This window comes from Acanthochromis polyacanthus, chromosome 6 (assembly GCF_021347895.1).
Source record: "Acanthochromis polyacanthus isolate Apoly-LR-REF ecotype Palm Island chromosome 6, KAUST_Apoly_ChrSc, whole genome shotgun sequence".
Taxonomy (NCBI): domain Eukaryota; kingdom Metazoa; phylum Chordata; class Actinopteri; family Pomacentridae; genus Acanthochromis; species Acanthochromis polyacanthus.
In genome coordinates, this window is record NC_067118.1 from 8,311,557 (window position 1) to 8,328,497 (window position 16,941).

General features: G+C 41.8%; 1 protein-coding gene across 1 annotated transcript; it reads left to right on the forward strand.

Moving 5' to 3' along the window:
• Positions 1-3,970: 3,970 nt before the first annotated feature.
• On the forward strand, positions 3,971-7,823 carry LOC110965263 (serine/threonine-protein kinase pim-1-like). The gene is made up of 6 exons (XM_022214240.2): positions 3,971-4,369; positions 4,578-4,684; positions 4,815-4,865; positions 5,025-5,391; positions 5,828-6,004; positions 6,119-7,823. Exons 1-6 carry the CDS (start codon positions 4,294-4,296, stop codon positions 6,331-6,333), a joined length of 993 nt encoding a protein of 330 aa, XP_022069932.1. The 5' UTR covers positions 3,971-4,293; the 3' UTR covers positions 6,334-7,823.
• Positions 7,824-16,941: the final 9,118 nt, after the last annotated feature.

The window sequence follows — 16,941 nt, forward strand, 5'->3', positions numbered from 1 at the left end:
ATTCCATAGTTCTTCCGGTGTAACTACGTCATTTAACACTTTTTTCATACTGTCGCCCTTCCAGTGACATACAACTACGTCTTTAACTGTGTTTTTTTTTTTTACGACAGTGAAACAAAGCTACAAGCAGGTTTACGTCTATACTTCACATATGACTGATGGACTTCATGCAGAAAGCTACCGCCACATTGCGAAACCCTGCAGTGGCCAGGGTTTCTATTTCTCTAGAAAGAGGAAGTAATTCATAGAAATGTTACACAATCATCAGCCGCAGTGCTGTTTTCCCATCGCAGCACTAAAATAAAGGTGCCTAAATACCAACAAAGTCCTGCTTTACGTTTGGAACCTTTCAGACGCTGCAGCTGGGCCCCAAAGCAGCCGCTGCAGCTAATAATGCGTCCTCCTGACAGATGGGGTTGGATGGCCGTCATTCGAGCCCTGCTGATCGTGCAGCCGCAGATAAAGATGCACTCGCTGGTGGCATTTCTCCATGGCTGCTTTGGACCAGCTCCGTTTTCAAACACCTCTCAGATGCCTCCAGCTGAGCCTGAACTTTGGCCTAAAACACCACTGACACTCTGACTACAGTAACAGGATTCCACTTTATTCACAGATTTACCTGAATACCAGAGTTATAAGGAGATTTACACACAATAAAACTACATGTCAACATGTTTTTAAAGGCAAACTGAAGAATCTACCTTTATGGTCAGACTTTTGATTGATTTGATGGATTTTATTCATTTATTACTCTTCTTACGGCCAATTTTATTTGTTGATTTTTCTTTTAAGTATTTCCATACTTGAGTCTCTTTGTGTTTATGACTTACTTTTTTCTTATACTGTTTACAGGAATTTTGACTCCTACTTTCCCCTCACCCATTTTTATTCCTTTCTTCTTTTCTTTCTGTAGTTTTTTAAAATTATTTCTTATTTATATATTGTATTTCTTTTTATGTTCATTATTATAATTTTTACAATAATGTATTCAATGCACCATTTATTACTTTTTTCTTATGTTTTTTAGGAATTCTTCCTACTTTCCATTGACCTATCTTAATTAATTAATTAATTTATTTTTTATTTTTTACATAATTGTTTTTGCATCCCCTTCACTACCTTTTATATTTTAAATAGACGTAGTTTTTATTTTATTTTATTTGTGTATTAATCATATCTTTACTTCATTTTTATTTAATTTACTAAAATCTGACTTATATAGTTTCAAGAAAAATCAGGCTAAGTGATAAAAATCTGATTTAAGAGAAGATTTGTTGACTCTGAGCTCTTTAACCAAGAAGAACTTTCATTTTCAGTGATTTGTGAGGACAAAGACCAAAACATGAGCCTCAAACTTTGTTAAAAACTAATTTAAAGTAATTCAAAATTATTAAAAACTGATTAAAATGATTTCAACTCTGAATGACCCCACAAACCTGTAACTCGCTTTATGACTACACCAGCTGACTGTACAATCAAACACTGCACATATCTTATTAATGTTGCGGCTCTATTTAGTTTTTTTAGCCTCTTTTAGCTCCTAGTTTTGGTTCAGTTTGTCCTGTAGTTATGTAAACGTGAGTCAGACTCATTATTCTGCTCTGTGAGAATGCAAAAAATCCAAAATAAGCATTCCAAAGAGCAACTTTTAACCTTTAACATGCAAAATTTCAGGAGCTGGAGGGATTTCTACGAAACCTGAAAAGAGACTAAACATGTGCTTTGGGCTAATTGCTGCCATTGTTCCAGCTCAGACTGATGGCTGTCGTTCAGATTTGCATATTGTCTTCAGGGGCCACTTCAGGGGCAGTTAAGGAATTTGCCTCCAGTGTATGTACAAACAGCCGTCGTCTTCGCTCACTTTCATTCCAGGCAGCACAGTCCACTGAATTCTTTATTGACACGCACTCTATCAGCAGTGTGACGCCTTATATGCAGCTTTGTTTGTGTGCATTTTGGCACATGGTGCAAATAAACAACTTTCACTAATGAATGCAATGCAGCTGCAAAGGAAATGATAATAATTATCAGCTGAATACAACTCCTCCTCTGACTGGAGATGAATCATCAGAGACGGTTTACAACCCGCCACGAAATTTCAAAGGAAAACAAAACTTGAGCAGGGAGGACACAGAGAGAGAGAGAGAGAGAGCAGCCATTCAGACAATAACAGGCGCGGGAAAAAGGAGGGAGGAGGAGGCAGGACTGGGGGAGGAGATGGGGGTAAATGGAAGTCTTTTTATCTCCAGTTTCCCACATCCTGTGAAGGGCTGCGAGGCGGCCACCCAATTTGAAAGAATGAGAGGAATGCGGCCGATTCTCCCCCTGCGCCGCTTTGATGCGCAGAGAGCAGGACTGAGAGCAGCCAATAAAAGCCGCTGGTTAATGGGAAAATAATCAGGTAGCTGGCAGCAGAGCAGAATGCAGCGATGGACTGCTCTCTGGTCGCATGTGTTTGTCTCTTTGTGCAGAAAAAAAAAGCGTCTTTATTAAGCTTCAGTGCAATTAGCAGCAGCAGGCCGGGGGTGTTGTCACATGCAGACACAACAAGAAAGATAATATTAATACACTTTAATGCACTTTTAGAGCTCGCATTGTGATAAAGACGATGTTTTAAACTTGGTAAATGTCGGGTGTCTCTTTATGTAGCAAAAAGTGTTGTTTCAAACTTGAAGAATGCAGGAAATAAGAGAAAGCATGCACTGTTTACAACATATATAGAAAGAAAACATACTGAAATGCATATATGTGCTCTCAGGCTGCATGTGTGCATCTCTTTGTGCAGCAAAAAGTGTCTTTATAAAGCTTCTGGGCGACTAACAGCAACAGGCTGGTGGTGGCGTCACATGCAGACACAACAACATGTGCAAGCAAAGATAATGCTAATACACTTTTAGAGCTTTATAAAGACGGTGTTTTAAACTTGTAAAAATGTAGGGAAAAAGAGAAAACACATATAAATACATATATATGTGGTCTCAGGTTGCATGTGTGTATGATTTTGCAGCAGAAAGTGTTGTTTAAACTTGACAAAATGTTGGAAATAAGAGAATGCATGCACTGTTTACAACATATATAAAGAGAAAACATACTTAAATGCACATATCTGCTCCCAGGTCACATGTGTTTGTCTCTGTGCAGAAAAAAAAAGTGGCTTCATTAAGCTTCAGTGCAACTAGCAGCAGCAGGCTGGTGGTGGCCACATGCAGACACAACATGTGCAAGCAAAGATAATACTAATAGGCTTTTAGAGCTGGTATTGTGATAAAGAGAATGTTTTAAATTTGTGAAAATGTAGAAAATAAGACAAAATGTGCATAAATGCATATCTATGCTGTTGGGTTGCATACGTGCATCTGTTTTTGCAGGGAAAAGTTTTGTTTAAACTAGAAAAAATGTAGGAAATAAAAGAAAGCATGCACTGTTTACTGCATATATAGAAAGAAAACACAAAACGAGATATAAATGCTCTCAGGTTGCATGTGTGTGAGTGTCTGTTGTGTGGAACAGATTGATTATTATGATTATATATGTACAGACATATAAACAGACTCGACGGTGGATCAGAAGTTGCATCGTGATCCTTTTAAACTGTAATGAAAGGGACAAAGGAGAAGAAACCTTTTCTGTTTCCTGCTTGTTTATATTTGATTTCAGCGACTTGGTGTCCTCATCTGTTTGCACTTTCCGTTCGTGTCTCCTTCCCCCAGTTTCCCGCGAAGGGAGGAGACCAGACTGTTTGGCTGTGGATTTGCATTTCCCTCCAACATGAATTCATAATTATTGCTTTGGTCTACCCCCTTTTTGGCGCGTTTTGATTCCCGCCACGTCTGTGTCTGGCCCGGCCGGTTATGAGGTTGAATTCTCTTGAATGCGTCTCTGCTTTCCTATTGGTGGAGAGAGCGGAAGTGGGCGGTGAAGCGGGAAGAGGACGCAGCAGTGGTTCCGCCCTCTTACTACCACCTTATAACCATCCTCCCCCTGGCTGGAGGCTTCCAGGAGCCGGTGTCTATCGGAGGTCTGCGCAGCGCGTTGGTCTGCGAATTTTTACTCGACTGTTTACAAAACACTGCGTGGAGTTTCGGCGTGAACTGGGACGTTTTTTATTTTCTGGCTCCTGGACCACTGGCGAGGTTTTTTTTCCCCTCCTTCTTCTTCTTATCCGGATGAAAGGATCGCTACCGCATTTTCTGGTTCCCGCAACCCGGATTTAACGGCTCTCCACGGGATAAACTATCAGGATAAAAACAGCCCACTTCTCCCAGCCACAACGCGCCTTGATCGGATAAAGGAATGCTGCTGTCCAAGCTCAACTCTCTGGCCCACATCTCCACCGTGGACATGCCGGCAAAGCTCCAGGTTCACCCAGGTTAGACGCCCTCTCAGCGTATGTTGACATGGAGGCTGCGGCAGTAATGGAGGCTTAACTCCCCGCATGTTAATTCTCAAGGACGGGCTGTTAGCGGGCGCCGTCTATTAGCTTAATATGTTGTGTTTAAGCTCGTCGTGTTTCCTGCTCCTTTCGCCGGGCTTCTCCTCTGGTTCTTACCGGCTGTGTGTATCTGTGTGTCCCGCAGTGAAGGAGAGGGAGCCGTTCGAGAAGCTGTACCAGGTCGGCGCGGTGCTGGGCAGCGGCGGCTTCGGCACCGTGTACTCCGGTACGAGGATAGCCGACGGAGCTCCGGTAAATACAGCTCTTATATGTGTTTTAACTGCTACAAAGCGACACATTTGGGTTTAATTTAATTCAAAGAAATGTACAAGTGGAGCTGTTGTTGGTGTTTTCTGACGTGCGGTCCTGTTTGCTATGCTAGGTGGCTGTCAAACATGTAGCCAAGGATCGGATCTCCGAGTGGGGAGAGCTGGTAAGAAACCGTTTTTATACGTTGTTTTTATGATTAAAATCACCTTAAAGGCTATTTTTATTTACTTATAAAATATGTCATATGTCACAAGTTTGAACCGTGGGTGCATTTTTTGCTTGAATTTGGGTGTTTACGTGCGGTAAATGCTAATGTTTACAGCCCAACGGCTCCCGGGTCCCCATCGAGATCGTGCTGCTGAAGAAGGTCGGCACCGGCTTCCGCGGCGTCATCAAGATGCTGGACTGGTTCGAGCGGCCCGACAGCTTCATCATCGTCATGGAGCGGCCCGAGAACGTCAAGGACCTGTTCGACTTCATCACCGAGAAAGGTGCCTTACCGGAGGAGCTGGCGCGGAGCTTCTTTCGCCAGGTGCTGGAGGCGGTGCGCCACTGCCACAGCTGCGGCGTGGTGCACCGGGACATCAAGGACGAAAACATCCTCATCGACCTCCGCACCGGCGAGATGAAGCTCATCGACTTCGGCTCCGGAGCCCTGCTCAAGGACACCATCTACACGGACTTTGATGGTGAGTTTGCACGGCTGAAAACCCCCTTGTGTTTAATTTTAACCCTGATACGTCTCATGATTCGTGGCCATTAGAGCCGAGCAGAAATTCCAGGGTTGTGCCATCACCCCCTAGGCTGCCTATCAATACACGCAGCTCGGCCATTCTGTGCTGTTGTCGCCCCCTACTGGTGGAAGGCGGTATTTTTACAACTCAAAGTTTGTAAACAAAGTCACATGTCTGCTCCCCCTCCCACGCACACTGGCTGTCACGCTGCCTGGCACCTGAGCCCTGATAGTAGCACAGAAACAGCTGATAAACCTGCTGTGTTGTTAATCATTTAACCCCCTGCGCCTCCTCAGAATACAAATATAATAAATAATACCCCCCAGAAGAGATTGCACATGTTTAATGACATTTAAGTTGATTTGTGCTTTTTTATTATTATTATTTTCAGGCACAAGAGTTTACAGTCCTCCAGAGTGGATCAAATACCACCGCTACCACGGCCGTTCTGCCACGGTTTGGTCGCTGGGCGTCCTGCTGTACGACATGGTGTGTGGAGACATCCCATTCGAGCACGACGAGGAGATCACAAGGGGGCAGGTCCTCTTTCGGAGGAGAATCTCCACAGGTAAGAGCTCCCATGGCAGTCATATAAATAAGAAAAAACAAGGATGCTAAGAACACCAATGCAAGAATGTTTACATGAGTCGGTTGCTAATCTTCCTCCTCCTCCTCCTGCCAGAATGCCAGCAGCTGATCAAGTGGTGTCTGTCTCTGCGGCCGGCCGACCGCCCGTCCTTTGAGGACATCATCAACCACTCGTGGATGCAGAGCTCGTCGTCCTCCGTTGTCCCGGCTACCGTGCAGACGGAGAAGTCGCCCGCTGAGATCCGGCTCCTCAGCATCGGACACGAGCCCACGGCCTTCACACAGACCCCGGTGGCCGTGGCCCGGTGATGGAGGCGAGCTGCTCTGGTCCGGACCGGACTGTGCACTGACACCACAGACTATTTGCAAAACAAAGACTGATGTAAGAGACTTGAAGCAGAGAGGAGAGGGGCGGCATGACGGACTACATCCATCAGAGCCGCCACCCGCTGACCCTCTCCGCCCTCGCCGACCCCAACTACTTGATTTTTCTCCCAGCGTCGCCCTCGGCCCGTCGGAGGGCTTTTTGCTCCTGCAACGAGCAAACAAAAACAGTTCATGTGCCGACTGTCGCGCTTTAACGGCGAGAGGACAGCCTCAGTTATGTAACCTCCTCGCTGCTCTGTTCTCCGCTCTCTCCTTCGATTTGTCTTTCGCAGCAAAGAGGGAAGAGCCAGGGGCGTCGGCAAAGAGGGAAAAGTGCCTTCTGTGAGATTGTTGGGGGGCAAGGGGGCCCTGAAAATACTTGAATTTGTGAAAGCAAAAAGGCTCCACAACTCGCCAAGCTTTTTTGCTCCTTACTCTGGCTTTATATTATTTTATTGCTGTTCTGTTTTTTCCTCTCGTGGGCCTAGATCAGTAAAGCCCATGTCATTTTACAACCACTACTATCACTACTACTACTCCAATGTCATTAGCAACCAGACAACCTCATAGCTCCGGCAGCAACCTGTGCAAACAAGTCATAAAAGAGAGAGAGCAAAAAAAAAAGGAAGAAACACTGGACTTACCTCAGTCTACTCTACTACAGCATCCACCTCTACTCTACAACCTCCGCTTCCTCTTCTTCCCGTGTAAACAAACACAAAGGCTTCGGTTTTCATTCACACCCACCTGAATGCACACCACAATGCAAACCATACCGAGATACAACATCCTCTGCTCTTCGCTTTTTTAAATTTTTTTTTACTTATTTTTTTTTATAAACAGTGCCTCACGCAGGTCTTAAAAAATCCTTGGGCGACGAGAATTGTAAATAAGAACGATATTTATTATTGCTGTGACTCCTTTCACACACTCGATGAGCAGTTTTTTTTGCCTCAGAATTTATTTATTTATTTATGGAGAGAATTTTCGGCTGTTCGTATATATAAATAAATATGTATCATTCCACAGTCACTGAAGGGCCCACAGATTATTTAAAAAGCAAAACAAAGATTTTTTTTGACCATATTTATGGCTTGAATTTTTAAATTTTTTTTTTAAAGAGCAGACGTGTGTGTGTATGTTTGTGTATGTTGTGTAAATAACATGTAAATAGTCTTGAAATGCACTTCCATCTTAATGTATGTAAAAACATCCAACGTCTACTGATGGTAACTGGTTTTTGTTACGCTGTGTGAGTGGATTCTGAATGTCGTGACGTGTGAATGTGCGAGTGTGTGTTTGAGGAAAAACCCGTCTGGCTGCATGATCGCAGCCTGGATTGTTGTTTGTTTTTTTCATCCATTGAAATTAGAGTTGTAAATTATGTTAGAAACTATTTTTATACGATTTCAATAAATATTTTTTAACTATGACACGTGACTCTGTTGTGCTTCAAAAAGCCGACGCTGACGCTGGAAAACCATGAAAGACGCAGTAAGAAGAGCAGAGATAACAATTACATAGGCTCTATTTTAACACCTCCAGAGAAATTTCTAGGTCAAACAACGTCCTGTTTGACACTTCTGTAGAAAAGCAGCAGATACAGGAAGCAGATGAAGAGATAAGAGCAGAAGGCAGATGGCAACAAAAACAGGGCAGGGTGCATAAATGTTGTCATACAGGGGAAAACAAGCTCTCAGAACTGGCTCTTAGCTCCAAACTGATGCCATTATTCATAGAAAATTAAGTAAAAGACCTTTCAGAGGAGTTATTGTCATGATAAAGCAGAATTGTGTTCCAAAATCCAAACAAACCTGAGACATTTTGGGAATATCGGCTTTGTTAAGGCTTTAAATTGACAATTCTCAGTGTGTTTCTGAAGTGTTTACACATCACAGCCAGCTTTATCGGCCATGTTTGTGTACATACACGAGAATTTAACAGCTGAACAAACAAAAGGTAAAGAAGAGATGGGACTATTATGTACACAAGTGTGTTAAAACAGACTGATGTAAGTATAAATATACAGATAAGAAGAGCCATCATAAATGTTGTATGTATAGACGTGAAACTGATGATTATATATTATGTATGGGTTTCTGTATGCGGGCTGTACAGGACTGACATACATATAAAAAACAAAACAGTGCATTTAAACTGAAAATATCATCCGCAGTGGAAGTAAGCGGGTGTTTAGAAGGTGACTGACACTATTTGACTGATTTAACCGCACATTTTCTTGTTTGGTTAGATCCAAACCAGAAAGTGATGGATGAATAGATTGGATCAGACATACAGTAAATCCACCATATGTCGTTCTTGACAGCAGTTTATGCTGAGCTTAGATCCCAGAAATCTAAAAGTTTCCGCAGTCTTGTTGGATCTGGTGATAGACAGTAATGTTAGAAAGTTCCTTCTGAAGTTCTAAGTGTCTTTGGGTTGTTCTGACAACACCTGAAGGCCACTTGTTCAACCTCCACCATATCAGATGAAGCCAATGACAGTTGTGGCAAATTTCAGACAATTGCAGACTTTAAAGTAGTTCTATTCATACTTCAGTGGATGAGCAGTGGTCTGCTACACAGACAGACCCTAACCCTACTGACCTTATCCATACCATACCATACCATATCGAACACAAAAAAACACACACACTACCATTCAAAAGTTTAGGGTCACTTAGAAATGTCCTTTTTTTTAAAAAAAAAAAGAAAGAAAATCAGTGTTTTTTCAGTGAAGTTAACATTAAATGAATCAGAAATCCAGTCGAGACATTGTTAATGTGGTAAATGACTATTCTAACAGGATTTTTAATGGAATATCTCCATAGGGGTACAGAGGAACATTTCCAGCAACCATCACTCCTGTGTTCTAATGCTACATTGTGTTAGCTAATGCTGTTGAAAGGCTCGTTGATGATTAGAAAACCTTTGTGCAGTAATGTTAGTACATGAATAAAAGGGTGAGTTTTCATGGAAATAGGAAATTATCTGGGTGACCCAAACTTTTGAATGGTAGTGTCCATGTGGATCTTTCTGAATGGATGTGACTTACAGATTGAACGTGGTGAGAAAACTCTGCAAAGTTCTAGTTGTGTTTGCAGCTGGATGTTCTCTTCTTGTTATCCCAGAATGCTCTTCTTCAAGGGAGGATGAAGATGCTCTTCTTAAGACATTTTCTGACTGCTGCATTGCTTGATATCATGGAACACTGTAGGAATATTTTATGGAAAAACTTTTTTTTATGTGTTCCACAACAACAATCTCAAAAACACCCTCAGAATATTGCAGGTAAAATGTTCCACCTTTGTTAATATGTCACTATGCAGGAACGTTTTTGTTTTTGTTTTGTTTGTTTTTTTAAATACTGAAGGCTGAATGTTGGCTACAAGTCTGAAGAAACCAAGGACACCTACATGAGATTTTATCTGTTGAAAAATGATTGGAATGTTCAAAATTCATTTTAATTTCTAACAATTTAAAACAACATGTGGCATTACTGCAGTATACATATTCAAACTGCTTAGGCTGTATATCATATGTAACCAGTATGAAATGTAGTTACTGAGAACTTTCACTCAATTAAACCTTCTAAATGCAGGAATTTTACCTGTAATTGAGTATTTTTACACTTAAAAAGTACAGGATCTGATCACTTTTCCCAACACTCTCCCCAAAGCCCTGAGTCATTAGTAATCAGGTATAAAGTAATCAGCCTGTCAGTCCACAGCTGGGTGGCTTAATCCCATTACCAGGCTGCAGATGCTCTCGTGGGTTTATCTGGACGTCTGAGCAGCGATAGCAACCGGCCTATCAGGGATCTGCTCTCCTGGATAGATAAGAGTTGTAGCTTTAATCAGTCCCGATGCTCCCGGGGGACTCGCCACTAATCTTCCTTCAGACAGCGACGCTTGGACCTCACCTACAGCCAAACCAAGACTTACACAACAGCAAATTACATGGAGGCTGGAAACACCACCGCTCCCATCAGTCCCAGTTAGCATCTGTGAGCCAAATACGACGTCTGTTTGCTGGGAGAGATCTGAACGGATGGATGGGCCTGAAATAAAGGGATGTGGGTGTAAAAGTGTCAGTTCTTGTCAGCTCCACAAAGCTTTGTAGCATCTTTCAGCTCATTGTTTTAGTTTCAGCTTTACTGGTTTGGCTCACAGTCACTGCTTCTTTTAACAAAATCTGCCCAACATCAAACGGTGGACTGGAGCATTTCGCAACTAGAAAGCCAGATATTTCCTTCTAGGAGGTGGTGGAGCCTGAAAATGGTTGATAGGGTTACAGAGGCAACGCTCCAAATGGATGCTAACGTCGATTAGTGTCTACTATAGCAACCAGATACCTGTTTTCTAGCGGAGGTTATGAAGGAGATAATACGCAAAAGCTGAGTTCACAGCTTGTTTCTGCTTCAATCAAATTAATGTATTCTAGCTAAACTAGGCACAAATCTCAACTGTGGTTCAGACTAAGAAATCTCCAAAATATTGGATGAAAACAGTACATTTTGTACATTCATGTTCCTCAAAGGCTCGATTCTCCAATGTTTGTGAATCATTTCCTTCTAGCACCACAACAGTTTCCATGTATAGTTTTGGACCGTCGTGTTTCATTCAGGACAAATTGTATTAGCTTCATCAGGGTAAATATTTCCCTCTAAGCATCAAAATGAGAGCAGAACTTACCATTTTAGCACTTGACTATACTGAGAGGAGCTTTTAGCTGGAAAAAACAACCTCGCAAAACACCCAACTCGCTCAAAGTTGCAAGAAATCGTTTCTACACTAATTTGAAGTCATCTTTTCTCATTGTCCACTTCAAAAAACTACAGAACAAAGGTTTTAGTCATTTTTCTGGTTCGATTCTTTAAAAATACACTAAAACATCTTTGTATGTTTGTGTGTCTGTTCTTTGCATATCTGAACAACTGTAAGTTCAATCCACTTCAAGCTTTTTGGGTATTTTGCTGGGAACATTCTGGAGTGCAGTATTGAGTTTGAAGTAGATCAGATGAGCAATGTGTCTGTTTTGGGGGTTATTTTGGGGTCAGCAGCATGTCTTTGGCTGCCTATTGGCGAAACCTAACTTGCCCCTGTTGCTGAAAAACATCATCAAAGACAAATATATGATGACAGTTGATGAAGTCACGTTCTGCATTCGTGTTGCAGACCTTCCAACAGCCACGTCAGCTGTTTTTTATTACCTTATGCTTCAGTTTAGGCGGACCTGCACTGGTGACACACAGATGATTAATGCTTCCACACAGCATCAGTCACTGTGATAAAAGAGTTTAAGAGAGTCAGTTTATTTACTAGTGTGTCATCCCTGGTGCACAAACAGTAACAGAATCAAAGTCTGGAGGTCACATTCCTTAAGCACTGTCTAATCCTCGGCCTTCTCCTGGAATCTGATCTGTTTAACATCCAGCTCAATGCACATGTCAAGTCTCAGATGTACTAAATGGAAGTCGAACATGTGTTTTTATGTCAGATAACAATAGACAAAGGTCATCGAAAGAAACAGCACTAAAAATAAAAACACCACCATGAATCCAGAATGTAGTCTCAGCATTAAAGAATCTTTTGATCTGCTGCTGACTTTCTTCTTCAGGTAGTGAAACAACGCACAGTTTCCCTGAAGAAACTGCAGTGCGTTGAAGACCACAAGTTTCCACGAATGACACCGCCATTCATTTCCCCTTTCATTCTGAGAACCACAGGCTGCATCAGCTTCTTTTAACAAAATCCTGAAACTCGGCTTCTCATTGTCTTAAATGTATCAAAACTGCAGCCAAGGAGTTGTGTTGCTTTAATATTGCAGGAAAGGAGGTCAACTGCAGTTTTGTTTAGTTGGCGATTGAAAAATTAAGGGACAGACCATTCGTTAGATGAAAACAGAAGAGAAAATCATTTTTGTCTGGCCTCCACTCTCAGTTGTTACTACAAAGAAGTATGTGGAAAATACACTTTCTTTTCAAAATGTAGATGAGACGACCGGTAACGTTGTCAGCTAAACTTAGCACAAGCCAGTCAAACATCGCCTACAAGTATCCTTTAGACATGTGTCTTTGTCACAAAAAACAATCATGCATTTGGTTCTTTCACAGATTTATTACTGGCCATCCAGAAATATGACAAAAACTGCTGGGTCAAAAATATACATACAGCAACCTGAATTATCAGTTTTGGTTATAATTCAGATTTTCTTAAGGCATGACCTCTTAACCCCAAGAACACCATACCTACCGTCAAGCATGGTGGTGGCAGTATCATGCTCTGCGATACACTATTAAATGAAAACGGAAGAGAAAATCTATTTTTCTGTGACCTGCACTGATGTAGAAAGAAGTAATTTTGAAATATCTGGACATACGCTCATAATTTAGATAAAAAGATCAATACTGCTGTAAGCTTAAGTTAACATAACTATTTCTTTTAGACATTAACTACAAGTATCCATTAGACCCAGTTGTGTCCACAAACGCTGAGCTCTTTTGCCTTATTGTTCATGCAAACCTTCATTAGACTCAAATGAGTTGGGTATTTGCATGGACTGTTGGTGAGTCACCATCTCTCCCCCCAAACACCTCATTTGACTGCCTTGGTTCTACTCTGAATCATAAAAAAATAGGCCACAGTGTCAACGTGCAACCGCAAAGAGTTCACAAAAAAAACCCACTAAGTTAAGCTTCTAAAGAAAACACTCTGATACCACATTTGCATTTCCATGAAGAGCCCCGATGTGTGATAATGAGTCAGTGCGTCGTTTTGGCCAGATCAGAGCTGATTGGTTCATCTCGTCTCGTTCCCGTAAGTACTGGGCTGCACCTTCATCTTATGAGAAAGACACAGAAAGCCCAGCTCTTGCATAATCGCCCTCGTCTCTGTTCTAACTGCCGAAGCCGGGGCTGTTGGGTAATGTTGTCAGGAACTTCCTCGAGCTCCCCCCCCCAACTCTTTATCTCCCTCTCTGATTCTGTGACGCTGTCCGTCTCCATCTGTACATGTTTGTCCTTTGCCAATCTGCTGGCTTGATAAATACATTCACAATCTCGCTCACGCAGTCTGCTGAGAGATGAATGGGAAATCATGTGTGCACTAGTTCAGCGCGTAAACTCCCGTGTTGAGAAACGGGCAGACGAGCACACAGTGTTCACCTATGTATCGGTTATGAAACATGTGGGCTTTGCAGTAAAGAATGTGTAATAGATAAAACCAAAGGTGGGACCACAGTAATCAAGAATGTTGACAGAACAGGATGATTTTGTGTTGCGTCACTTAAAGGTCACAAGATCTCCACATCATATGAAGACGTCCTTTTTGACAGAGAAACAATCCAAATCCCACATATGTACAGTTTAGAAGCCAGAACTGACTAAAACTGCTATTTGATTATCAAAATACTTGAGTAATTGTCTATCACTTGACTAATAGATTCATCAGCTTGATTGCAGGACTGCAAACTACAAACATACAGCTGTGAAGAAAAGTTTATCTATACATATAAATCATAGCAGTCTTGTGTTTACAGTTACTCCTATAACTTTTTATTTTCTATGAAGAAATCGCTAAAACACACAAGTCTTTGTCACAAAAACAATCGTGCATTTGTATTCTTTCATTCATTTATTATGAGTTTCTTTTGAAAAATGCCAAAATCTATCAAAAATATACATACAGCACCTTGACTTATCAGTTTGGTGATGTAAAAAAACAGCATTAATCAGATTTCTTAGTGGCCTGGCCTTTTCTTTTGAGTGATTACTATTGACTACAGCTGTTGACTCTACTGAGTCAATTTAATCATTTTAAGAGGACCCACAATGGAAAAATCTGAGGAGCTGAGTACAGATCTGAAGAAGAAAACCACTGACTTGAAGGACTTGAGGCCTCTAACCCTAAGAACAGCAAACATACCATCAAGCATGGTGGTGGCAGTATCATGCTCTTTGGACCTGGACCTTTACACAAAGAAGATGGAATAATGATGAAGGGGGATTGCCTCCACATTTTTTTTTAGGAAAGTCTAAAATTATCATCAGAAGGTTGATCTTGCACACAGTTGGATGTTTCAACAACACAGTGAGCCCAAACACACATCAGACGTGGTAAAGAAATGGTTCAATCAGGCTAGAATGAAGGTTTTAAACTGGTCTCTCCAAAGTCCTGACTTAAACCCATCAAGAACCTGTGGACTGATGAAGAAACAAGTCTGAATCACAAAGACAACAAATTTAGCTGAACTGAACCAATTCTGTCCAGAGGAGTCAAAGACAAACCAGAGGATTGTCGACGGAAACCAAAAAAACCAAACTGAAGTGGAAATGGACTTTTAACCAAATATCAGCATTTCTTTTTGTATATTTTTGTCTCTGCAAATTCCAGAAAGCCTATGGTGAATCTATGAAAGAACCAAAGGGTGTTATTGGTTTTTGTGACAAAGATGCATGTGTTTCAGTGACTCATTTAGTTCTAAGAGTCGTTGGAAACTCAGTCAGGATATTCATGGCCTTTACAAGTGTATGTAAATTATTGTTCACAACTGTTCTAAAAGGTTTTAAATGCTTTTCAAGCACTACTTAATCCTTAGCTTTATAAAAGGGTTACCCAGCATTTTACTGCCGCTCTGCCATAAAACTAACACCCAAACAATGAGTCATACCCTGATCTTGTTGTGTAGAAAGAAATGATGTACTGTTCCATTTGACTTTGCACACACAATTTACCCCAGCGAGGAACAAAATAGCTTTGATTTCTTTCATCTGCCTGCCTCGATAAGGTCACCCCGGCTTCACACATGAACACACACAGACACTGAGTGAGTAATGATGGTATCCAGCCAGCTTCTGTGTCACTTGTTCCGGCAGTCACCACTTGGCTTCGGATCTCCTCGTCTTCGCTGTTTGTCTGACAGTCGATCCAGACTGTGTTGGTGGGGGTTCGGGCACCAGGCTGTCGGGCCGTCCTGGCTGCTACGCTCAATCAAATTTAGGCTTTAAGGAGCTGTTCTGTCTGTTGCCAGATTAGGAAAAAAAAATCTTTCCACAGATCAGCAGCTCACAGTTTCCATCTCCACACTCTGGAATGAATCACACACAGTGATGTAGTGGGAAGGTGGGCATAACCATCATCACAGGGAGAACAGCTCAGCACTTTCTCCCTTATTTGCTGTGTTGTAGACAGTGCTTTCTTATTATGAAGAAAACTCTATCTTTGATTCCTTCTCGTAATTTTAACTCTGGGTTACCGCACTTCTGGCGACACCTACAAATTAGGAATCATGCGACAATGAATGTTTCCCATTTTAAAATCTACTTGTGCACTGCCTGCTGTCAGTGGTTAGCTCTGATGTTTGTGGTTCAGACAGACACACAGACCTGGCAGACAGAATCTTGCCTTTGATCTACAACATTATGCACTTGCCTTTTATGGCGTTGCCCAGCAACAGGGGAAACAGGCTCCGCCCACAGGAAGTCAGGGGCCAGTGTGAAGACCCCAAAAGGAACAAAAAAAAAACCCAAAACAGCCACAGGTCACTGGATCTACTTCAAGCTCAACACTGCACTTCTCCAACACTAGATCTGCTGAGGGTGAGGGAAATGCCATGTGTGGTTGTTGAGATATTCAAATAACAAACACACACACACACAAAGTCCTTCATTTGTTAGTAAGATGTACACTACCGTTAAAAACTTTGTAGTTGTTTCTAACAGTGTTGGGTAGCACCATAATACCAAGATATGCATTAAAATAAAGTGTTCCTTTCTTCAAAAACGAAAGATTACAATTTGATATTCGATGTAGTTACTAATTCCAGGGGAGCTAGCTAAATGGTTAGTTAGCAAATTGAGTTCAGCTACACAATAGTTTGGTGCAGAAGAAATGCAACAAAAAATGAAATGCACTTTCTACCAAAATCAAGTTGTGTGATGAACATATCTTTCTGGTCTGATGAGAAACTCGGTCGTCCGGGAGGAGCTTGGAGTAGAACTGCTGCTCCTTCATGCCCCTTTACGCATTGAGAACAGCTGGATGAGGCAGCTCGAAAAGAACCGTTTCCCTTAACTTACTAGGCTGCCATTCAGACAGTTTTTCCCTGTAATATTATTACGATTACGCTTCCCCGTTTCCATGGTGACTCGTCGAATCGGGGTTCCATGCTGTCTTTTCAGAGTTGCGGTGCACGCGCTTATCTCCGGGTCAAACGACTCCGAGTTGATTAAACCAACTCAAATCAGCCGTTGTGAAACTGAAAACTCAGAGTTTTCTATCTCAGAGTAGATCAACTCAGAGTTGAGGATGAAACTCAGAGTTTCTTGAACCTGCTTCGTGAAACAGGCCCCTGGACGACCGAGTTTCTCATCAGCACACGCCATGCAGCTGACATGTCACAAAGTTAAAATGAGCCACGTATTTTATGATCAACAGACATAGCATCAACCGGAGTGCCGGTTGATGTCACACTTATCGCAAAGGTGAACATTTAACGATCTCGCGTCCTCGCATTAGATGTATCCAGGCCAGGCAGCAGACCTGTAATTATT

Excerpts from the sequence above, each read along its gene's own strand:
- LOC110965263 (XM_022214240.2), top strand. The coding sequence starts at position 4,294 with ATGCTGCTGTCCAAGCTCAACTCTCTGGCCCACATCTCCACCGTGGAC. Across the intron at positions 4,866-5,024 it reads TCTCCGAGTGGGGAGAGCTG|CCCAACGGCTCCCGGGTCCC; the intron begins GTAAGAAACCGT and ends TAATGTTTACAG. Across the intron at positions 5,392-5,827 it reads CATCTACACGGACTTTGATG|GCACAAGAGTTTACAGTCCT; the intron begins GTGAGTTTGCAC and ends TATTATTTTCAG.